The following is a 25,605-nucleotide window of genomic DNA, read 5'->3' as shown; positions in this document are numbered from 1 at the left end:
TCCCAGCCGCGACTCTCTGTTTTCTTGCACACTCTTGAGCAATCTTCACACTATCTCACTCACTACCCTTACAACAATCCCACCTAAATACAGGGTTACTAAATGCTGAATTACAAGCAAATTTGGCACGGAATAAAGCCAATTAGATGGTTGAATAAATTTGTTTAATCAATACCATGTTATAGCATATGTTAAGTTTCCGCACACTATTGTTTAACATATTGCGTGTGTTGATTAAATTGGTTTTTGGGGGTCTAAACGTTCAAAAGTGTTTTTGTACACGTTTTTGAACTTTCAATTGGTATATCCTATTTTGGTACCCTTGTGCATGGTATTGTGCCCTAGCTCTCTTCTCATCTATCAAAGCCAATTGCTTATATCTTTCTTTCATCCAATCTTCCTCTAGGACCTTGGTTTCCACTAGCACTCTCAAAGATTGTATCTCCACCTCAACAGGAAGTATCATTTCGCTTCAGTAGACCAAAGAGTAAGGGGTTGCCCCAGTCAATGCATGGATAGAAGTCCTGTAACCCCACAAGGCAAACGGAAGCTTTTCGGCCCAATCTTTGTATGTCACCATCATCTTGGCTAGGATATTCTTGATGTTCTTATTGGCTGCTTCTATGGCTCCATTAGTCTGTGGTCAATATGGTGAAGACTTGTGATGCTCAATGTTGTATAACCCCATGATCTTTCAAACCTCCCCCTCAAAATGGGAGCCATTATTAGAGATGATCTCTTGTGGTACTCTGATTTGGCAAATGATGTCATTCTCTATGAACTGTGCCACATGCTTGGCTTTTAGTACGAAGTAGAAGGCCGCCTCTACCCACTTGGTGAAGTAGTCGATTGCCACTAGAATGTACTCATACCCATTTGAGGTCTCAAGGGCTATTCTCCTTATCACATCTATGCTCCAGACTGAGAAAGGCCATGGAAAGGTCATGCTGTATAGTTCACTAGATGGCACGTGATTCAAATTGGCATGTGTTTGGTAGTCATGGCAACTTTTCACAAAGTCTACACAATCGGTCTCTATCATATTCAAATAGTATCCTATCCTTAGGATCTTCTTGGCTAACATTCTCCCTGTTGGGTTAAGATAGCTTAACCCCGGTTAATTAATTCAATTACCCAAGTTGATTAATTAGGCTTAATTGCATGCAAATCGTGAAGGCACCAACAAATCATCAAAAATACTAATTGCAACGAAAAATAAATTAGACACGGTGATTTATTGACAAATGGAAAACCTCGCAAGGCAAAAATCCCACTAGGTGATTTTAAGGTCACCACTCTTAAGAATCCACTATTCAACAATCAAGCGGTTACAAGTATAAGGAATCTTACCAACTACCCTGGCCTATTCCGAAATACCAACCTACAGTTGAACTTTCACTCTAATACCCAATTGGACTTGATCTTATAGTAGCCTTCTTTCCTTTGATGTACAAACCTCCAATTTGTGACTAACCATTTGCACGGATCCTAGGACGAACTCTAACAACTTGAAAAGATGTTGTTGGCTGCAAAGTTCTTCACTTCATCAACAATGAAGATTAAGAAGCACTTGGTTACAAAACTCTGTGGTGTACAAATGCAGTAGCTTCACACAGAGAAAATAAGTCTCTTGGTCTCTGTATCCATGTGTGACGGCTCTTAAAATAAGCCTTAAATATGTCTAAGGTTGTGAGAAAATAAACCCTAAACAATTGCACAAGACTAGATCGAATTTCAGATTTGGAAATTTTGAAATCGTAATTCTTGATAGATCGAGTTGTTGTTAAAGGATTAGCCAATTACAATAAAGTATGAGCCTAAAAAGCAATCCGAGACAGAACCACAAAAAGCAATTATAAGAGAAGTCTTAACACAACTATCCCATAATTTACAATAGTACATAAATCTAACACTACAACGAACTCTTGAAAACTTTGCAAAAAGAGAGATCATGGCATAATAGACTTGTAACCTGTCTTATCTAAAACACCTAAACAAGATTCATCAAGGCACCAGGTGTGAAACATAGACAAGTTGTATACAAGAAGAAACATATGTATAAAGATAGAAAAGAAACAACACATGTGAGACAAAGGTAAAGAAAGAATACATCATCTCATATATATATATATATATATATATATTTATATCAAAGAATACAATGTATGTAAAAAAATGGTCAAAGAACATGAAACATGTAATGAAAAAAGAGTACACCAAAACCTTACTACATCCCTCAAAACACTCTCCTTGTATCTAGTATATCCTATGCTAGCTCACCCCCAAAGAAAAGACTCCTCTCAAGTCTCATCTACAAAACTACTCCCCCTTTTTGTTAAAAGTGTGAAAGGGTGAATCGCTGAGACTTCATCATCTCATCATCATACTTAGAGCCAGAAGCATCATCGTCATCATCTCCACCAGAAGAGGACTCCTCAGCATGCTCAGGTGAAGGTGAGGGCGCAAAAACACCAAGGTGAGACTGGCAGCGAGCGATGCGACCAATTCTGGTGTTCATCTTACACATCTCATTGGATAGATGGTCAAGACAACTACCAAAATCAGCACGCATGTGCTGAAGTTGCTCCATGATGTCAGCAAGGGAGACAGTTGCCCTCGATGAGGAAGAAGGGGCAAATGAGGAAGAGGGTCGAGAGGAAAGGGCTGCAGGGTCTGCGGGGGCTACATCTGAAGGCTCCAAACGAGGCCGCTTCACAGTAAGCTGCGCTACACTCCTCTGAATAGACTCCTTGCTAATGGCACCCATGACATAGAAGAGAGGAGAAGAAGGAATGGTGACATGCAAGTGTGTGAGGATGCACATGATAGCCGAAGGAAAGATGAACTTATCACATGTGGCAATGTCTCGATAGCAATCCATAATAGATTCTATCATGTGTGATGGAAAGTCTATAAAAAGACCCTTCATGAGGGAAAGAAGGAAACAAGCACGAGGCTCAGTGATAGTGTTATAGTGAAACCATGGAGTGAGTACAAAGGTCATCACCATATTAAGGATTCATGGACCCTTAGCAAACTCAGTTATGGAGAAATTTAGAGTACCTCCTTACAACACGGCCTTCTCACAAAAGAGTGAAGCCAACTTGTCTCTAGAAATGGAAGAAAGGCGACGATGACTAGGGTAATCTGGACGATCCACCCTAGGGACATGTAGTACCTCAAAAATGAGCTCCGGGGTGACTACAATACGTGTACCATGGAATACTGTAGTAAACCGAGGTATAGGGGTATCAATGACGTGCATGTTGGAGTAAAACTCCTATATGAACCCATCAGGACACCTCGAGGGTTTCTCAAATAGAGAAGCCCATCCCTAAGAGCTAAATGCACTAGGTAGAGGAGTTTCTAGGAAGTCAGACAGAATGACCCGACGTTCTGAATGAATCGCCCTATCAGAGAAGTTCTCAAAGAAGTCATCTCGTTCCTTTTCATCATGGAATCGAACAGAATCAAAGGGAAATGAAGAAGAAGAATAACCACGACGAATCGTGTTTTTAGACGAAATTGATTTTTTAAGTGCCATGATAAGGAGAATAAATAAGAGAGAGAGAGAGAGAGAAAGAGAGAGAAGAAAGACACTGAGTCACAACGAAAGATAAGGCACAAGAAAGAAGAAAAGGAACGTGCAGTGCATGATAATGCATGAACATGTTACGTGCTAAAGTAAATTGCATCATGGGTAGAAACCCAATCCAACCTAACAGCACTCACAAGGTATAAACAATCACACAATCCTAGAATGCATGAAACATTGTTAAAAAGAACATAGTATGCAATGTATGAGCACGTGAGATCATTTTAACAAAACCCAACCAAAAAATTTTGACAAAAACACAAAAACCCCAAAACATTTCCCAAAACTAAAACCTAGGTCACAAAAATGCATGAAATGCATGAAGAAAGGGAAAAAGAAGAGATTTAGGGCACTTACTAAGAGATTTAGACAAGGAATAGGCCGAAAACTTGATGGGAGGAGGGATTTTGGTGAGAATAAGGTTTTTGGGTTGAGAGAGAAGTGGGAGAGATCGAGATAATTGAAAAGATTCAAAACCAGGTCGGACCTTAGAAGTATATGTAGAAAATGTAGCTCGATAGATTAAGAAGGTATCGAGTTGCTATCGAGAACAAAATCTCGATAGATCGAGAGGTATCAAGGAGGTATAGACGGCAAAAATTCTCGATAGATCGAGGAAGGTATTGAGAAGCTAGATGGATCGGGCTATCTATCGAGAGGTATCGAGAAGAAACACAAAAATCTTGATAGAAGAGGCTTGTATCGAGGAGGTGTCGAGCAGGTATCAAGAAGGTATCAAGCTATCTATCGAGAAGCCTAAAGAAGAGTTTTGAAGAAGGAGAAATAACACAAGATAAATGCAACCAAGATAACCATCAAAGCAAGCACTTAAAGAGCATGTTAAGCACAAAAACACAACCTCAACTCTAGATGCAAAGCATTCCTAAATCAAAACACACTAAACAAGTCTAACCAAATTTTATTTCAAAACAAGTTTAGACAATTTAGAGAGCATATACAACCACATGTATTCCTTGTGATGGCCAAATCACATTGTACCTGTACAATAGTATCAAAAGCAACAAAGAGTATGCGTGTTGTGTGTGAAACTTTTGCAAGAAAGCATAAGTGTCTCATATAACTCTCACATCTTCTAGAAACATGCTTGCAACCATATTAAAAGCATTTTTATTCTTTTTGCTTTTCATGTTCTTTGCATATTTTTCTTTTAAGCATATCAAGTATGGGCATATAAGAGAGAAAAGAAAATACCCAATTATGTAAGCTTGAATATCCTTATTTTGCTTTGCAAGTGCTATACCTTACTGAGCACGGCTTTTATGAATTGCACACAGATGTCTTATGATTGATGAGTTTTGGTGGTGAGTTGGTTATTTATGCCTTTCTTTTAGGATTTTCTAGTCCTTCCTGTCAAAAATAGTGATTTACGATATGAAAGATAAGAGATCAACCAAATCATACAAATCACATAAAAGAGCCATAAAGCTCACATTGCTTAGTTGTGCATGAAGATGCTCATCTGAACTACAAAAGATACAAAGTTGAGAAATTTTGTTTCAAAGGCCATCCAAGGTACACAAGTACCAGTTTACACAAACTCATACTATTTTTGTATTTTTCTGATTTTTCCTTTTTTTTTTTATTTATGTTAGAACATATGTGATTTGATGTTAGAAACATATGTCAAATTAGAATTGGCTAATCCTTTTGACAAAATGCACTTTACTTGTAATTGGGTAGATCTAGGATGTGTTTAATACTTCAAAGTACAAGAGTTCAAGTCTACTATTGAAGCCATCCAAATCTGTCCAAGAAACAAGTGAAGAATGGTTGTTCATTAAAGCTGGATAGATTCCTGACAGATACTATCTATTGACGTCTCGACAGCTGCTTGACAGATACTATCTATCTAGAATTACAAAATCAGAATTTTCAGATCTAATTTTCAACCCATGTTGACATGTATGTGTAAGGTTTCTTTTGTCACAACCCTAGACATATATAAAGCTTATTTTAAAGGCCGTCACATAAGAGAATACAAGGAAAACATATGCAAAAAGTGATCGAGTGTTTATTCTCTCTGAAAGAAGCTACTACGTCTTTGCGCCTTAGGGTTTTGCAACCAAGTGCTTCTTGATCTTCATTGTTGATGAAGTGAAGAATTTTGCAGCCAACATCTTTTTCAAGTTGGTGAGTTAGTCATGTACTAGGAGCTGTGCATCTTTGGTTAGTCACATACTGGGATCCGTACAAAAGGGTGGTGTTCATATATTGAAGAGTTCAGAGGTTCTAAAGCGGTAGAAGGTTTCTACTATAAGTTCATCTACGGGGATTGTAGAGTCTAGGGACAAAGGTTTTGTACTAGATCTGAAACTTCTCTTTATTATAGTGGATTGCTTTTCGGGAAGGTTTCCCCCCAGATTTTTTACTGTGAAACTACTTTGTTTCATTGGTTTTCCTGGGTCATCATATCTTGTCTTAATTACTTTTCCACTGTGCATGATATTGATGTTTGTTTGTTTTAATAAGATTTATTCATAATAAATCTAATTAACAACTTGGGTTTAAAACTTGTTAATTCTATCAACCAGGGTCTAAATTTCCCACAATTTATTTAAAAAAAATACTTAAAACAAACAAACAAACAAACTAATAGGCCAAGAATGTATTGACCCTTTTGGTAACTTAATCAAATTAATTAACCAAGTGAAATTATTATATTCAATTACATGCAATAAGCATGGTAGAACAAACAAATCACCAACTAAGTTAAATGCAATGGAAAATAGATTTGACACAGGTGATTTGTTTACGAATGGGGAAAACCACCGAGGCAAAACCCAACCAGGTGAATTTAACGTCATCACTCCTAAAAATCCACTATTATCAAAACAAGCGGTTACAAGTAAAGGAATCCCAATATCTAATACCAACCTACAGTTGAACCCATACCCCAATACACGATTAGACTTGTAATGTAGTGACAATCTCTCCTTTCAATGCATGACCTCCAGTACGTGACTAACTGATAGACCAAAAACGTATTGACCCCTTGTGATGAATTAATTGATTAATTAGCCAAGTTCATTAATTAATCAAATTAACATGCAATTGTATGTGCCAGCACAAACAAATCACCAATTAACTAAAGTATGTAGCAAAAAATAAATTGACATAGTGATTTGTTTACAAATAAGGAAAACCTACACGGCAAAAACTCCACCGGGTGATTTTAAGGTCACCACTCTCGAGAATCCACTATTATCAAAACAAGCGGTTACAAGTAAAAGAATCCTAATACCTTATACCAACCTACAGTTGAATCCTTACCCCAATACCCAATTAGACTTGTTTTGTAATGACAATCTCTCCTTTCAATGCACGGCTCCCAGTACATGACTAACCAATTACACGGATCCTAGTACGCAACTTAATCACCAACTTGAGAAGAATGTTGGCTACAAAGTTCTTTAGTTCATCACACGATACTCCTTGGTCACAAAACCCTACGGTGTACAAACACAGCAACTTCTTCAAGAGAAAGGTGAACTAAGGTTGTGAGAAAACTTTGCTTCACAATTTTGCATAAACAAAACTTTGCTTCATACTTGTGTAACTTGTGTAACCTTTGACAGACCTCAAAATAATCCTTATCTATGTTTAGGGTTGTGAGAAAAGAAAGCCCAAATATATACCCATGGATTGGATGAAAAACAGCTCAGAAAAACTAAGTTTCATATACCTCAATGGATAGCCATCTATCGAGCTAGCTGTCGAGCCACGGGCTTTAGTAGTTTTTAAACCTCGATAGATGCTAGCTGTCGAGCTTTAAAATCAATCAAGTAACATTTGAACTTGAAACCTTGTTTCTTGAAGTATTAAACACATCCTAGATCTACCCATTTACAAGTAAAGTGCGTTTTGTCAAAAGATTAGCCAATTACATAAAATAGTGACATATGTTCCTTACATTGAATCACATATGTCCTAACAATCTCCCCATTTGGAAATCCATGACAAAACCACAACAAACAAATGAACATATGAGAGAAGTCATAAATCACTCAACTCATACTCACTTGTTGAATACAATAAAATCTATCCTAATACAAACTCTTGAAAAACTTTGCAAGAAGAGAGTTTATGGCAAGTAGACTTTGACAACCTGTATTTCTAAGACACTTTAAACAAAACTCATCACGGCATCTTAGTATGAAACAGAAATAATAGATTGCATACAATAAATAAGAAACATGTGTATAAAAACAGAAAAGAAACAAAACATGGAGAGATAGGTGAATAACATACATCAATATATATAAAAATCAAATATAAGTAAAATGTATGTCAAAATGGTCGCAAGACCCATATACAAGGGAAAATGTATCTAAAATAGAAAGAAAAGAAAGGATACAAAAATCCTCACTACATCCCTCAATATAAACACTTACCCTATCTCCTATACTAACCCTCCCCCAATAAGTATGACTACTTTCATCTCAAAACGACTCCCCCTTTTTGTCATGAGTGACAAAGGGTAAGTAAATCAAGTAGACATCTCATCATCACTAGGTGAGCCATCATCATCATCCTCAGCACTGCCAGAGCGATCGTTGCTCTCATCCTTAGATGCCTCGGGAGAGGAAGCCACTATGTAACCACCCATCACAGCCTGTCGTCGCGCAATACGACCGACATGGGTGTTCACTTGACACAACTCATCTCTAAGAGTGTTAAGGTGAGCATCCATGCACACAAGCTGTGCCATGATGGCCTCAAGTGTCACTCCACCCGCTAAAGACAAAGGAGCGGAGGTGGATGGAGTGGTAGACATCGGAGGAGCTATCATCTGTGTCTGGGGCTACCTCGGTCTCAATTGATAAAAACAGAAAGGTACGTATGCATGAAAATGCATAAACATGTGACATGCTAAATTAAATGCATCATGGGCTCGACCTAATCCAAACCTACCAACACACAACATAGCAACAAAGTAAACACACATCTAAATGCATGAAACATTGTTATAATGTGAGTGTGATGCAATGCATGAAGTTTAAAGTTCATTTGAACAAAAAGCCATCCCAAAATTTTAACAAAAACTCAAAAGTTTTGAAAAATCTCAAACAATTTCAAAACCCCCGAAAGTTTGGTCAAACATCATGTGAATGCATGATAAAGAGGGAGAAAGAATCATACCAGATGAGGAACAGAGATCTTGATACCGAAAATGAAGTGAGGAAGATGAAAAGATTGAGTTTTGGGTGTTTGGGAGTGAGAGAAGAGAGAAGCTATTGAGAGAGATTGAAGGAAATTGGATTTGAAATCGCGAGGCGCGAATTTATAGAAACATCATAATCTTCGATCGATCGAGAGCTATCAAAAGCTATCGATATTTAACAAGGCGTGTGTTAGCTATCGAACAGCTAACGAGGAGCTATCGAGGATCTATCCAAAGGTTTCTACACAAAGGAAGCTCAATGGATCGAGATAGCTGTCAAGGAGCTATCGAACAAACCGAAAGTTCCTCGATGGATCGAGATAGCTATCGAGAGCTATCAAGAATGCGATAAAAAGCAGCTGAAGAGTCTCGATAGATAGCCCAACTGAAAAGTCTCGATAGATTAGTCTCGATGCTTAAAAACAGTTTTTCAAAGAGGAGAAAAACACAGATATGAATGCAATCAAGCATGCCACTCAACCAAAGATCCAAACAACATTTTAAGCTCTCAAAATCATCTCTCAATCAAGAAAAATGTCATGCATTTAGATCCAAAACACACACACATACTAAACAAGTCTAACCAATTTTATATTTCAAAAAAAAATTAAAACAGTTTAGTGATCATACATTAACACATGTATTCCTTGTGATGGCCAAATTACATTATACCTGCACATATATCAGAAGTAGCAAAGAATATTGTGTGTTGTGTGTGAAAAATATCGCAAGATTGCATAGGTGTCTACATGTTATGACGATTTGAGATATAAGAAAATCACTTTAACTCACACACAATCATAACTGTTTGATAGGGACTATCACCTTCGAGGTACATCCTATAACTCCCACATCTCCTAGAACACACGCTTGCAATCATATATAAAGCATTTTGATTCTTTTTGCTTTTTATTTTTCTTTTAAGCAAACCATGCATGGGCATACATGAGAAAGAAAAGAAATACCCAATTATGTTAAGCATTTGACATTCCACTTTTGCTATACTGAAGCATACAAATGTCATTTCATGATTGGTGGGCAACAGTGGTGAGATGGTTATTTATGCCTTTCTCTTAGGATTTTCTAGTCCTATGGTGTACAAACACAGCAGTTTCTTCAAGAACTAGGGCAAACTAGGTTTCCAGTCACACTATTGAATTGTGCTCTTGTGCAACTTGTGTCTCCTTTTACGGCCCTTAAAATAATCCTTATATATGATTAGGGTTGTGAAAAAAGAAAGGTCAAACATGCATTCACGGATTGGATGAAAATCAGGACTTCATAAATCTCGACAGATACCCTATCTGTCAAGTAGCTGTCAAGCCTCAGGCTGAAACAACTCTCTTTAAACCTCAATAGATGCTAGCTGTCGAGCTTTAAAATCCTACACTTTCTGAGTTGATTCTTGGACAGACTTGTATGGTTTTAACACTTGAACTTGAAACTTTGTTTCTCGAAGCATTAAACACATCCTAGATCTCCCCAATTACAAGTAAAGTGCGTTTTGTCAAAGGATTAGCCAATTACATAAAAAGTGACATATGTTCCTATTATTAAATCACATATGTCCTAACAATCTCCCCCTTTGGCAATCCGTGACAAAACCACAACAAACAAATGAACATATGAAAGAAGTCATAAATCACTTAACTCATACTCACTTGTTAAATACAATAAAATCTATCCTAACACAAACTCTTGAAAAACTTTGCAAGAAGTGACAACCTGTATTTCTGAAACACTTTAAACAAAACTCATCAAGTCATCTTAGTGTGAAACAAAAATAATAGATTGTATACAATTTATAAGAAACATGTGTATAAAGAAAGAAAAGAAACAACACATGTAAAGATAGGTGAAAAAACATGCATCAATAATATATAAAGCAAATATAAGTACAATGTATGTCAAAACGGTCACAAGACCAATATACAAGATGTAATGTATCTGAAATAGAGAGAAAAGAAAAAATACATCAAATCCTCACTACATCCCTCAACATACATTCCCCCTGACAAAAATCTCCTGTACTAACCCTCCCCCTACTAGTATTACTACTCTCATATCAAAAACTACTCCCCCTTTTTGTCACGAGTGAAAAAGGGTAAGACTATCAAGTAAACATCTTGTCATCGCTAGAAGAGCTAGCATCTCCATCCTCATCATCATCGTCGTCGTCAGAGTCATCATCGTCCTCGGATGCCTCGTTGTCCCTGGATGCCTCAGGAGGAGGAAAGGGAGACTCCACAAAGCCACCAAGGTGAGCTTGCCGTTTGGCAATACGCCAATACAGGTGTTCACCTGATACATCTTAGTAATGAGTGTATCAAGGCAAGCATCCATGCGCTAAAGCTGCGCCATGATCACATCAAGAGTCATACCTCCCGTAAAAGAAGAGGGAGTGGAGGTGGATGGAGCTAAAGGAGTGGGAGGAGCTGCCGACTCGGACTACCTCAAATGTAACTGCGCCTTGCTCCATTTAATGGTAGCGATGTCAATGGCACACATAACATGGAAGTGGTCAAAAACGGGAAAGGGAACAGAAAAATGGTATAAAATCCTCGTGATAGCCGAAGGGAAGATGAGCTTATCACGGGTCGCCATATCCCTATATACATCTATGATGGAAAGAATGAAATGGGAGGGAAAATCTATAGTAAAATACTCTAACAGAGAAAGCAAAAATCAAACACGGGGCTCGATAATAGAGTTATAGTGAGAAAGAGGATGCAAAACAAAGGTCATGACCATGTTAAGAAACCTAGGGCCTTTAGCAAAGGCCGTACAAGAGGTGAACTGACGATCACCCTAAACAGATGGACACTCACAAAAAGAAGATATGAGCTCGTCTTTGGACACAGTCCTCAGACAATCACAACCAGGGTAGTCAAGATGCGCTACCCTCGGGACAAGGAGCACATCGAATACAATATCAGATGTGACCACAATGCGCATACCTCAAACGTGAGTAACAAAAAGAGGTATTGAATAATCAAATCCATGCATGTTGGAGTAGAACTCCTGAATCAACACGGATGGACAAGTGACCAAGACGTCACATAGTGACTCCCAACCCCTACTGTGAATGACAGTGGGTAGGTCAGTGTCGGAGAAGTCCAACAAAATGACTTGGCATTCCAAATGAACACCTCATCTAGAGAAGTTCTCAAAGAAGTCCGATTTGGCCTTCTCATCACGAAACCGGACATGAGAGGGAGTAGGGTCAGAAAAAGTGGATACCGATGGAGTAGACTTACGGTTAGGTGCCATGATGCAACTAACGTAAACTAGAGAGAGAGAGGGAGAGAGAAACACTTAGAAAAGTCCCAATACAGTTCAATATATAAGAATATAGAGAATGCAAAGTACGTATACATGAAAATGCATGAGCATGTGATATGCAATAGTAAAAACATCATGGGCTCAGCCCAATCCAATCCTACCAACACACATGTTTACAACAAAGTAAACACACATCGAAGAATGCATGAAACAGTGTTATAATGCAAATGAGATGCAATGCATGATGTTTTAAGATCAAAAATACAAAACTCATCCCAAAAACTTCACAATAACTTCATCAATTTTGAAAAACCCCAAAATTTTCAAAAAAAATCCCAAAAAGTTGGGTGAAATGCATGAAAAAAGGATTAGGACCCTTACCAAGTGAAGAAAAACTTGATCTAGGCCAAAGAATCCTTAAGGACGAAGTTTGGAGTGAGAGAGAGAGGTTTTGGGAGGTGAAGAGACGAGGGCTATCGAGAGAGATCGAAGAGAAATGAATCTAAAATCGCACTGAACGAATATATAGGATCTCAGTAATTCTCGACAAATTAATAGGTGTCGAGCTTTAAATAGGTCAACAGATGCAGCTATCGAGTAGGTGTCTAGAGGTGTCCACAGCAAAAAGAAAGCTCGATGGATCGAGGAGCTCTCGAGCAGCTTTTGAGGAGACAGAAACATTCTCAATGGATCGAGGAGCTATCGAGAAGCTGTCGAGATTGCGATTAAAAGAAGTTGAAATCTGCAATCAAAATACAACATTAATTAAGTTAGAGCATATATATAATTGGGTGAATAAAATCATATAATTTCTCAACTAATACGCTTTTAATACTAACCCTTGGTGCATAAGTAATATACAAGATGATATATATCATCTCTATCACACATCCAAATGAGTTGATTGTGATGAGAAGCATAGCATTTTTTTAAAAAAAACATCATGTAGTACAACAAAAGTATTGAACTGAATAATGCCACCACATAAGGTACAATTTGCAAAACTTGGGTTGATTTTTTTAAAAAAATCGATAAAATGTTGCCCTACAATATAATAATCATTATATACATATTACTTATATCATTATTGGGAAAATAAAAATTAAAGCATGGATGTAATTTTTTCTTATTAAATTTCAACGCTGCTCTTGATGATTATTCTTTCTCATCAAATCAAAACACCAATTGATTTTTGGTATAGGTGGGGACTGAACTCTAGATTTTTTGTTCAACGCACTACAAGAAAAAACGTTTATTGCAACAACAAAAAATTATTACAATAACATCAAAGTCATTACAATAAATTTTGAGGTAATAAGTTTATGCAACAAAAACTTTCATTGCAATAATTATTAGATATTTTAATGACAACTTTGATGCAATTATATATATTGTTGCAATAATCATATTTGTTGTAATAAATAATTGTTTCATATTTATCATTGGAATAGATTCTAAAATAATTGATATCAAGTAATTACAATGATGTCTTTGTTGCAATAAAATATCATCTTAGTTTGAATTACTTGTGCCTACAAAAAGGAATGAAAAATAAAATGTTTACGCATAGTTTTCATTTTCTTTTTATCTTTCTTTTTTTCTTTTTTTTCTTTTTTTGAAAAAAAGGAGAGTATCCTGACCTCTTGAACTCAAATGTTTTAATTATTTAACTCACCACAATGCTTAAGGGTGCTACAAAAACACTAACAGAAACAGCAGCGTAAATCCATCCTTGAAATTCAACGCAGAATTTTTCTTTCACTGCAGGGTGTGTGACAAGAAGGATTAAGGAGAACAAACCCATGTTCATAAAAACGAATACTTTGAGAGTTGAGTTCTACAGTCAAAATTCAACATTAATTAAGTTAGAGTATATATATAATTGGGTGAATAAAATCATATAGTTTCTCAACTAATATGCTTTTTATACTAACCCTGCAAGCCCTTGGCCCATAAATAATATACAAGATGATATATATCATCTCTACCACACATCCAAATGAGTTGATTTTTATGAGAAGCATAGCATTTTTTTTTAAGTATCACGTAGTACAACCAAAGTATGGAACTGAATAATGCCACCACATATGGTACCAATTGGAAACCTTGGGTTAATTTCTTTTTAAAAATTCAATAAATTGTTGGCTTGAAATATAATAGTCATTATATACATATTACTTATATCACTATTGAGAATATAAAAATTCAAGCATGGATTATTTTACAATCTATTGCAATGACAAATATGAAACAATTATTTATTACAAAGAATATATCATAGCAATAAACTGTTTATTGTAACAACATATATATATCATTACATCATAGTTGTCATTAAAATATCTAGTGATTATTGCAATGAAATTTTTTGTTGCACAAATTTATTACCTTAGAATTTATTGCAACAACTCGCATCAACTATTGCAATGACTTTGATGTTATTGCAATGAATTTTTTTTTTTTTTTTTTGGGTAATAAAATTTTTTTCTTGTAATGACTTATAAAGTTCATATTAAAATTGGACATTGCACGTTAATGTGGAATAAGATCAACAACGATGAACAAATTTCTTTGATTCATATACATACTATTACAATACCAACATGTGCTATGTACGCAAGCACTAAAACAAGAAATGCAAAATGGAAGACACTTTTGGCCTAAACACTAAACAGTAAACTTAATGAATAACTAGATTATAAAGTAAATGTGAATTAAACTGGGCTTTCAACTGGGTTGAGGTCACTCTACGTTTCCATGCTTTTCTCAAGCTCCCCTAGTTGTTCATGCTCCTTTGCATCATTGTTCACACTCTCACCATTAGCATATGATTCAATATCAACTGGAAACACTTCAGCAGTCCCTAAAGTGGATATGATCGCAATATTTTTCAGCTGTTGATCCGGCAGTTTATTTTCCTCTATAACCTTCTTTTTGTTTCTGTATATTGCATATAGCAGCATCTGAAGTAGCCCCAAGACAAAACCCACGATATTTGGAATCTAGACAATTAAGACAACAAGAAGAAATTAAGCTGAAATTTAATGGCTGAAAGTATCTGAAATAGTGAGAGAATTTGCAAATGGAGATTACTTACAGCAATACAAATGTCCTTGAGGAACAAACCATATGCAAACCACATTATGGCACTCAATGTGAGGAAAAATGATAAATTAAATGGCATAAACTCCACACTCCTAGTTCGAATTACTTGTGCCTACAAAAATGAGAGAAAAGTAAAATGCTTGCGAGTAGTTTTCTTTAAAAAAATTTAAATTTTAAATTTTAAAAAAATAAACGGGAGTGTCCAAAACTCTGGAGTTCAAATTCTTTAATTATTTTACTTACCACAATGCTTAAGGGTGCTGCAAAAACACTAACAGAAATGGCAACGCAAACCCATCCCAAAAATTCGACCCGGAATTTTTCTTTCACTGCAAAGTGTGTGACAAGAAGGATTGAGGTGAACAAACCCATGTTCATAGAAACGAATACTTTGAGAGCTGAGTTCTGCAGTCAAAATTCAACATTAATTAAGTTAGAGCATATATATAATTGGGTGAATAAAATCATATAGTTTCTCAATTAATACACTATTAATACTAACCCCAGGAGCCCTTGGTGCGTAAGTAATATACAAGATGATATATATCATCTCTATCACACATCCAAATGAGTTGATTGTGATAAGAAGCATAGCATTTTTTTTAAGCATCGCGTAGTACAACCAAAGTATAGAACTGAATAATGCCACCACATAAGGGACCGATTGAAATCCTTGGGTTGATTTCTTTTTAAAAATTCGATAAAATGTTGGCCTGCAATATAATAATCATTATATACACATTAGTTTTTATCATTATTGAGAAAATAAAAATTAAGCATGGATGTATTTTATTTTTTTTATTAAATTTCAACACTGCTATTGATGATTATTCTTTATCATCAAATCAAAACGCCAATTGATTTTTAATGTAGATAGGTTTTGAATTCTAGATTTTTTGTTCAACACACTTCAAGAAAAAAAATGTTTATTACAACAACAAAAAATCATTGCAATAATATCAAAGTCATTGCAATAGTTGATGCGAGTTGTTGCAATAAATTTTGAGGTAATAAGTTTGTACAACAAAAATATTCATTGCAATAATCACTAGATATTTTAATGACAACTTTTATCCAATAATATATATGATGCTGCAATAAATAATTTATTGCAACGATATATTCGTTGTAATAAATAATTGTTTCATATTTGCCATTGCAATAGATTGTAAAATAATTGATATCATGTTATTGCAATATTATATTTGTTTCATGTTTGTTATTGAAATAGATTGTAAAATAATTGATATTGAACAATTACAATGATGTCTTTATTGCAATAAAATTTCACTTAGAAATTTTTGTTGTAATAGATTGCAAAAATAACTATTATCAAATTATTGTAACGATGTCTTTATTTTAAGTTGTTGCAACAAATTTTCCTAATGTAATACTGATAATTATAAGTTATTGTAACTAATTATTGTACATGCGATAATTTATTACTTTAAAGTTATTACTGCAACGATTTTTTACTTATAGATGCAATATTTTGTGTAATACCACTATACTAATGTTGTTGTATTAACATTCGGTATAATAAACTTATTTTGGTGTAGTGACGATAATAAACTTTACGAGTTGAAAGCGGTGAAATTAATACTTACACTGGAGCCAAGAATACCAGGAACGAAATAATATTACCTGGCAGTAAAGAGAATATAAGTTAATTAAATTATTAGTAAAATTCGTCATGTCTATTACTGCTTTTTTGTGATCAAATAAACAACCAAGGGTAACAACTTTTCACTGGCAACAATATAGCTGAACAAAATTCAAGAACATGCATACTGTGCTAATGAGTTTAATAGTTAATGATATTCACTTGAACAAATAAATTACTAATATTTTCTGTCCTAGAATGAGGAAGGTGGATCCACAAATAGATCAGAACGAATTTCATACAAAAGTGTAGTAGAAGTTAGCCTTGCTACTTGAAATGTTAGTTCGTACCCACCTGTAAGTTAACTAAAAGTACAATTTGGACAATCTATTCACTTATGCTAAATATATGCAATAGAACAAGTTATATTATTTTGAAAAATATGGGAAAAAGGGGTTAGGGAAGAGTGGCATAAAAACTTATAAAAGTTCAAGTTAAAACGGGACTCCGGATGGATTAATCAAAGAGGAAGATGATGATGAAAGGTGGACAAGTACAGACAATATATCATAAATGAGATTTTCCAAAAAGGAATAATTGCCTATTTGTTTACACTTTCCCAACCCAAAAAACACTTTTTGAAACCATAAACTTAATATATGCGATTGGTGATGTCTAAAAAGCAACTTTTTAGAAAAAGTTGCGTTTTGATAATGCGAAGATAATGCGCTTTCTAAAATTGGAGTTGTTCAGAGCATTTTCCAAAAGCCCATACGCATTCATAAATCCTACTGTTAGACTCTGTGTTCAAATCCAAACACAAAAAAATCAATAACAAATTCCCAAATCAGCTAAGGAAAAAAAAAAAAAAATCAATCCCTTGCTGTAATAATTTGAACTTCATCTCTATGGGCGATTATACGAACCAGAGTAGCGACGACGAAGTCGAAGCCAACAGAAGAGAGATTGTGAGACAAGAGCAGAGGCATGTCATCGTTAAACTCCGTCTCTACGCCGCAGAAGTGGGATTCCTTGTCCCCTGACCTTTCACCTAGCGGCATTTTCTTTGGGTTTCTCAATCATCGTTGAACTCTGTCATTGTTGATCTTTCTCAGTTCTCACTCTCTCCCCTTTGATGAAGTAATAGTTTAGAGGATGTGAAACAAAGCTATAAGTTTATGTGTTTTGATGGGATAGAGGGAAAGAAACTTGCAGACAAAGTGGTAAGAAAAAAAAAAGAAAAAAGAGAGCTCTGCACTAGAATGTTTTGGAGGAAGTGGTAGGGAAAAAATGAGAAAGAAGGAAAAAAGAAAAGAAAAGAAAAGGGCACGTGTGTGGAGGAGAAAAAAAGAAGGGGGGAAAAAAAGGAAATATGGATGAAAAAAAAAAAAAAGAAATAAGGGAAAATAAAATAAAGAATGAGAAATGCTATCACAATATTTTCACAATATTTTCACAATAAATTTTAAGTGATAGGTTATTATTAGTTAATATTGGTGAGAAAAAATTAATTTTTTTAGAAAATTTGAAAATACTTTTTAGAATAATTTTTTAGAAAGTATTTTCACAATACTTTCACAATACTTTATATATACATTGTCATTTTTGGTAATTTACCACTCAAACCGTCACTTCTATAAGTACTAGCCAAATACTCAGCATTTTCAAAAAACACTTTTTCATATTGTACTTTTTAAAAACCCCACATTTTCAAAAAACCCAATTTTAAAAAGCTGAATCAAACTCACCCTAAAACTCACCCTAAGTAGCACAACTAGTAAGAATCTGGAACGTACCTCAGAAGAGTACTCATCCACTGAACCGAAATTACTTAAAAATAAAATTGGTCATTGCCCGAATTGGTATCAAACAAAGTATTCCACCAAGAAGAATGTCGCAGTGAAACCTATGAGCCTATGAGGTGACTGATCATCACTGCCATATCCCATGAACTTAAAAAATCCCAACCTCTCTCTCTCTCTCTCTCTCTCTCTCTCTCTCTCTCATTATGGAGAAAACAAATGCTGGGCCTCAAGTAAAGCCTTAGCTTTTTCTTTGAGCTAACCCCATAATCTCATGCAGAGAGAAAAATAAGAGAGGTGAGGATGGGTAATAGGCTTATGGAGCATTATCTATTAGACAATTTTTTTTAGAAGAATATATATAGTCACATTTGGTTTTAAAAATATGAAGGCCAAAGATTAGGTAAATGGCCTATGGAGCTTCATATAATGTTATAAATAAATCTAGTAAATTTATAATAAATAAAATAGTAACTAAAAAGTCTAAAAATTTAAACAAATTTCCAGTCACAACATATATAACATAACTTCTTAATTATCAAAATTCTTTAAAACAATTACAAAGTATGAGAAAATATAAAAATTGTTTATTTAATTACATCGATCAATAAAAGTCTTTTTTAACAAAAAATAGAACGAAAGAAAGCACCTGCAAAAATGGCATGTTTGAAAAAAATAAATAGTGAATGTGACAACTTTCAAACATTTCAAATTCTGCAAGTTATATACAACTAAAGAAACAATATTATAACTCTCCTTCTAATCAACAGCTCTTTCTCTGAAAATTTAAAAGGCAAAGAATTTTTTGACACCTAAAAGATAAATTTAAACCATGTCCCACCTCATAGACCTTTTCTACCTTTAATTAGATAATTCCATTTAAGTTATCCTTAATTTATTTAACAACGTGAGAAAACCAATTCAGAAGAGGAGTATGTTAAAATTTCAAAGTCAATCATATTATTAATTATTTAATTCCATTACCATATTAGCACCAAAAAAAAAAAAAATTTCTCTTTCTTCCCTTTTAAGATCTTTTTGAAAGCTCCTTTCACTAAAGATGAAGAAGGTGACCAAAGCTAGACAAGTAAAGGACCACAGATCATTTTTAAATTAAATAATTAAATTTATTATTTTCTAATAGATTAAATTTTTGGAACAAATGATAATTTATTATAATATCGTAACAACAACTTTTAAGTTCAATCCCTCCTCACCACCATTCCTCCCATTTAAACTTAATATGGGCAGGTCAAGCAACCCATGCTCAAATTAAAAAGAGAATATGAGTTTAAATTTAAATGATTAGATTCACATTTTCTAAGAACTTCAATTTTTTGGGCAACTAATAATTTATCAACAATAAATTTTAATTAAAGAAAAAAGAAGAAAAAACAGGAGCGCAAGAAGTAGAAATCTGGAACAAATGAGATGAAAACTCATTTCCTCAACATAAAAGAAATACCGAAATTACTTATAAACAATATTGGTCATGACCCGATTGGTGTTAAAGTACTAAACCAAGCAGGTGAATGCCGCAGCAAAAATTATGAGAGTTTATTGTAGTGTTACCTAGGATCCCAAAGGTAAATGCCAATGTGGGGTGACTGATCATGATTGCCAAATCCCAGATAAACAGTGAAAAACCCAACCTTCCTCTCTCTCTCTCTCTTTCTATGGATAAAACAAAAGCAGGGCCTCAAAGTGAAACAAGTGAAACTCTAGCTTCCTCTTTCAGCTAACACCACAATGTCATGCAGAGAGAGAAAAAATAAGAGAGGTGAGGATGAGTAATAGGCTCAATGGAGCTGCATATATATAAGCACATTTATACACACAAAAAGAGAGAAAAATAAGAGCGTGTGCGTATTGAACTCATTCTTGTTGCATTGCATGACAGGTGGAGCATTAGTAGGTAGCCTAGCACATGCACCCAAGTCGCGTGAGAACAAATTCTTATCAAATACTAACATATACCTAGTAATTAAGTATAAAGTCCGTACTATGCTCAATGCAATGGCTTTGGCACACTAAAAGTGGGGCAATGAGTTTTTTTTTTTTTTAATTCAAATATATATTGTATTTTACCTTTACTCTTAAAAAAACCAAAAAAAAAAAAAAAGAATTAATAGAAATTTAAACTCATAAATAAGCGTTAGGTGAATTAGTCATGTTAAAAAGAAAGAACAATAAATTTCTAATATTTAAATATATTAACTAAATGTTCAAAATAAAAGCTCTCCCATAAGATAAATGTCAGATATACTCTACCGCACGAAACCTATTGATTTAAATGCAACAGTGCTATCAAACAAAAGCAAGCACAGAAATATTTAATGAAAATGAAGGAATGTTCATAAATGTTCCTTCATATGAATGTTCCTTCATTTTCATTAAATATTTCTGTGCTTGCTTTTGTTTGATAGCTTTCGTGCGGTAGAGTATATCTGATATTTATCTTATGGGACCCTGTGTTCAACGCGGTTATATGAGGGAGGTATAGGACAAAAAATTGATGAGATATTAACAATGATGATGATGATGATGATGTTCAGATCTTATTCTTTCTTTGTTTTATTTTTTTACCTGGCTGAGCTTTGTTTTGGAATGCTAAGTGGAGCATTAGCTGGTTAATGTTTTAGTGAGTGACATAAACACGTTAGTGTGCGTTTAGATAAGAATGAAAAATTAAAATTATTTCATTATTTAGTTTATTTTGTTACTATTTATGGCAAATTTTATGGCACAATTCATGAGCCACACTGTACTATTTCAACTAACTTTTACTTTTATCTATAGTACTTTCAGCAATAATTTTTCAGTTTCAACAAAATAAGCGGTATCCAAACACACCTTTAAAGATAGAGATTTAATTGCTCATTCTTTTTATCAGTGTTCAATGTGCATGCTAGGTGAAAGGAATAGTTAGTTAACATTGAGGAAGGAGGGATGTGTAGAGCGAAGCTAGGATGTTTTGTTTGGGGCCAAATTTTGGTATTAACATTTGGGGGACAACTTATATTTTTATAACTAAATATTTAAAGCTTTTAATATTTATAGCTTAAGAATAAAAAATTAAAATTATTTCACTATTTAGTTTATTTTGTTACTATTTATGGCAGATTTTCTGGCACTATTCATGGGCCACATTGTATTATTTCAATTAACTTTTACCTTTATTTACAGTACTTTCAGCAATAATTTTTCAGTTTCAACAAAATAAATGGTATCCAAACACACCTTTAAAAATAGAGATTTAATTGTTCATTCTTTTTATTAGTGTTCAATGTGCATGCTAGGTGAAAGGAATAGCTAGTTAACATTGATGTCGGAGAGATGTGCATAGCGAAGCTAGGATTTTTTGTTTGGGGGCCAAATTTTGGTATTAACATTTGGGGGACAACTTATATTTTTATAACTAAATATTTAAAGCTTTAAATATTTTATATCTTAAGAATGAAAAATTAAAATTATTTCACTATTTAGTTTATTTTATTACTATTTATGGCAGATTTTTTGGCACAATTCATGGGTCACACTGTACTATTTCAACTAACTTTTACTTTTATCTATAGTACCTTCAGCAATAATTTTTCAATTTCAGCAAAATAAGCAGTATCCAAACACACCTTTAGAGATAGAGATTTAATTGCTCATTCTTTTTATCAGTGTTCAATGTGCATGCTAGGTGAAAGGAATAGCTAGTTAACATTAATGTCGGAGAGATGTGCAGAGCGAAGCTAGGATTTTTTGTTTGGGGCCAAATTTTGGTATTAACATTTGGTGGACAACTTATATTTTATAACTAAATATTTAAAGCTTTTAATATTTATAGCTTAAGAATGAAAAATTAAAATTATTTCACTATTTAGTTTATTTTGTTACTATTTATGGCAAATTTTTTGGCACTATTCATGGACTCCACTGTACTATTTCAACTAACTTTTACTTTTATCTACAGTACTTTCAGCAATAATTTTTCAGTTTCAGCAAAAGAAGCGGTATCCAAACACACCTTTAGAGATAGAGATTTAATTGCTCATTCTTTTTATCAGTGTTCAATGTGCATGCTAGGTGAAAGGAATAGCTAGTTAACATTGATGTCGGAGAGATGTGCAGAGCGAAGCTAGGATTTTTTGTTTGGGGCCAAATTTCGGTATTAACATTTGGGGGACAACTTATATTTTTATAACTAAATATTTAAAGCTTTTAATATTTATACATAGCATAAAAGAATTTTTTAAATTTGGAGGGGGCCATGCCTTGCTATAGCTCCACGCTTGGAGATGTGTAAACCCAAAAATAGGAATACACTTAACCTCAAAAGCTTAAGCCCAATAGTTATAAGCTCAGTTATAACATATAGAGACACACTTAACCAAAAAGGCTTAAACCCAATACGTATGAGTTTAATTATATTATTATATTAACTAATATATTTAATTTCTCATAATTATTCAATGTGGGACTGTACTCACACATATATACCCAACAATCTTTATTCTGTGTGAAACTTTTTTTTCTCTCTTAGTTTTAAGCTCTATATTCACTCTCCCTAAAGGAAGGACCATTGGGTCAAAACAATCAAATTTCTTTCGGCGTTGTCTATTTATAAGACTATTTGTCTATTCCCTCTTGGACAATGAATATATTACTTCTTAATAAGAAATAATCTTTCTTTCCACACCAAGGAAATCTAAATTAATACCCAACAATCTTTATTCAATGTAAGACTTTTTTCTCTCTTAATTTTAAGCTCTATATTTTTTATAAGAGTATTTGTCTATTCCCTCTTGGAGAGTGCATATATTCCTTCTTTAATAAGGATAGCCTTTCCTTCCACACCAAGAAAACTTAAATAAATACGTAAATTAATTTTTTCTTCCTCAAGTAGGAAACCCAATTAACTTTCCAAGTCACACATTAACCTTCTTCTTTTTTTTGAGAAACAACACACACACACACAGGGGCCTAGCCAGGAATTTTTACATGGGGGGGCCAATTCGAACCATGAAAGTTGAAATCGACGACGATGAGTATCATCGTTGTATGGATAGTCTATATTTTTAGGTTGATATGGACCTTCTTTGAGATAAGCTCGTTGGATTTTATCTTGTTTGTTGATGGGAATTCACATATTTGTTTATGTGATCCTGGATCATGATCTATCTCTTTAGATTGAATTCTTGAACATTTGGAGGGGTCAGGGTGTTCATCAGTCATTGAAATATCAACATTTGTTTCTACAGCCACAGGTGTCCTAATTTTTGAATTGCTAACATTTTTTTTCTTAAAGAATGCATCAATTATTTTTCATTTGCTTATAATTCTTTTAGCTTTAAGAATATGACTCAAAAATTAACCTGAAAAGAAGTTTAAAAAATAAAATTTTAATTATAAATTTTTACTTAGTTATATGGATGTTATTCATACTCAAGAAAAAACAAAATTTCCACTATAATTTAAACATACAATCCATTTTTAATACGACTTTAATTAATAATAAGCCCTCAAACAAAAACAAAAATTAAACACATAAGTATTGGTACACAACATAAACCAAACAATTTAACAACACCCACAGCCACATCCACAGCCATATGATATCTAACTAATCAAAAATAGGTAATAAATCAAAACAATTTTACCTTAGAAATTTTGTCTTCACAAAGTGCAAAAATGGGTCACCCGTGTGGTAATGCCTACTGCCTCTGCCTGACTGCCTCCAACTTTAGATCTTCCCTTCAAGACTCATCACAAACAATCTCCCCATGCCTTCAATTATGTATTTCTCTAAAAATCTATGAAAATATAAAGAGCATGTAAATATTTAGGTATATATAGTTGAGAAAAAAAAAAAAAAACGCTAAAAAGAGATGAATGTCTAATGATTAAGAAAGAGAAGAAAACTCACCAGTCACCAAGTTCCAAAACTAAAGCTAATGAAGAAAGAAAAAATTGGTCATGATTTTTTTTTTTTTTTTTTCGAACTGTGAGTACAAAGGACTGGAGTTTTGGGGGCTAGTAGGTAGGCAACAGTACCAGTGGAAATGAAAGTGTATCAAAGAAGACAAAACAAAAGAATAAGAAGTAAAGAAAGGGATTCCGTGGGTCAGTGGGTGGATTTTTTGAGATGAAGAGAAAGTGAAGTTTTGTTTTTTGTGTTTGGACTTGAGCAGGCCAGCTTGTTTTATTTGGAGTACATAAGGTGATAAAGTCTAAAACTAAAGTCGGGCTTAGGAGAATATTTGAGCTGGGCTTGGGAGAATAGTTGAGAGTGGGCCATGGGGGGGCCGGCTGTCCGATATTGGGGGGCCCAATTTTTTTTTCTACCTACTCTAATGGAAAAAAAAATATATATATATATATATATATTTTTTTTTTTTTTTTTTTGCAGGGGCCGGGGCCCCCCCAAGCCACTATGTGGCTCCGCCCCTACACACACACACAAAAGGGAGAGGGAAAAGGGTTCTAACACAAAAGCACATCATAACTTCATTCAAAAGTCGTGATAATTTTTAAAGAAAAACAAGGCAAGTTATACTATATACAACACATTTTCTTAAACAATATAAGACAATTACCCATTCTTTTAAGTCACACCTTAACTTAAATTCCATCAACTGTCTTCATTCCACTTGGGATTCTTTCCTCCTGGGATGGCTCCATCATCTGTCTTCTTTCTTCTTTCCAAGTCACAATATGAATTCTTGCCTTTTGGTAGAGTCATCACCTTCTTTTAAAGAGTTGTTTGGGTACCTGACGCAAATTACTAGTATATGCAATTTATAATTTCCTTTTTTTTTTTATAATCGCAATATATAATTTTCTTAAAAGGCTAGTTTAGGTGAATATGATGCTTTCTGATGCACTTCCTTATTTTTATGATGTATTGCTTACCAAGTAATTAATATGCACTTTCACGTCTTATCGGCCACCAATAATGCCATGACATGGACATGTATAATTTGTTGAGCCACTAATGTCATTAGTGAATCATATAGGCAAAGCTGAACAGGATATGTGTTTACCTTTT

At 34.2% G+C, this 25,605-nt stretch overlaps 1 protein-coding gene and 1 pseudogene across 1 annotated transcript; both read right to left on the bottom strand.

Moving 5' to 3' along the window:
- The window catches only part of LOC126719675 (bidirectional sugar transporter N3-like), a 62,800-nt pseudogene extending 48,326 nt beyond the window's left edge, over positions 1–14,474 (bottom strand).
- A 139-nt stretch (positions 14,475–14,613) lies between these two features.
- Positions 14,614–20,354, bottom strand: LOC126718104 (bidirectional sugar transporter N3-like). Its single transcript, XM_050420183.1, has 6 exons — positions 20,142–20,354; positions 16,772–16,808; positions 15,667–15,877; positions 15,408–15,569; positions 15,157–15,276; positions 14,614–15,061 (listed from the first exon to the last, which is right to left on the bottom strand). The coding sequence occupies exons 1-6, from the start codon at positions 20,182–20,184 to the stop codon at positions 14,807–14,809; spliced, it is 828 nt and encodes a 275-aa protein (XP_050276140.1). The 5' UTR covers positions 20,185–20,354; the 3' UTR covers positions 14,614–14,806.
- Positions 20,355–25,605: the final 5,251 nt, after the last annotated feature.

The sequence above is a fragment of the Quercus robur genome, chromosome 3 (genome assembly GCF_932294415.1).
Source record: "Quercus robur chromosome 3, dhQueRobu3.1, whole genome shotgun sequence".
Taxonomy (NCBI): domain Eukaryota; kingdom Viridiplantae; phylum Streptophyta; class Magnoliopsida; order Fagales; family Fagaceae; genus Quercus; species Quercus robur.
The sequence above is the reverse complement of the archived record's forward strand: the minus strand, read 5'-3'. Positions and strand labels throughout refer to the sequence as shown.

Coding starts and splice junctions, on each gene's coding strand:
- LOC126718104 (XM_050420183.1), bottom strand. CDS start 20,184: ATGATCAGTCACCCCACATTGGCATTTACCTTTGGGATCCTAG. Junction 15,878..16,771: donor CTGGTATTCTTGGCTCCAGT/GTAAGTATTAAT, acceptor ATTATATTGCAG/GCCAACATTTTATCGAATTT. Junction 15,277..15,407: donor CAGCACCCTTAAGCATTGTG/GTAAGTAAAATA, acceptor TCATTTTTGTAG/GCACAAGTAATTCGAACTAG.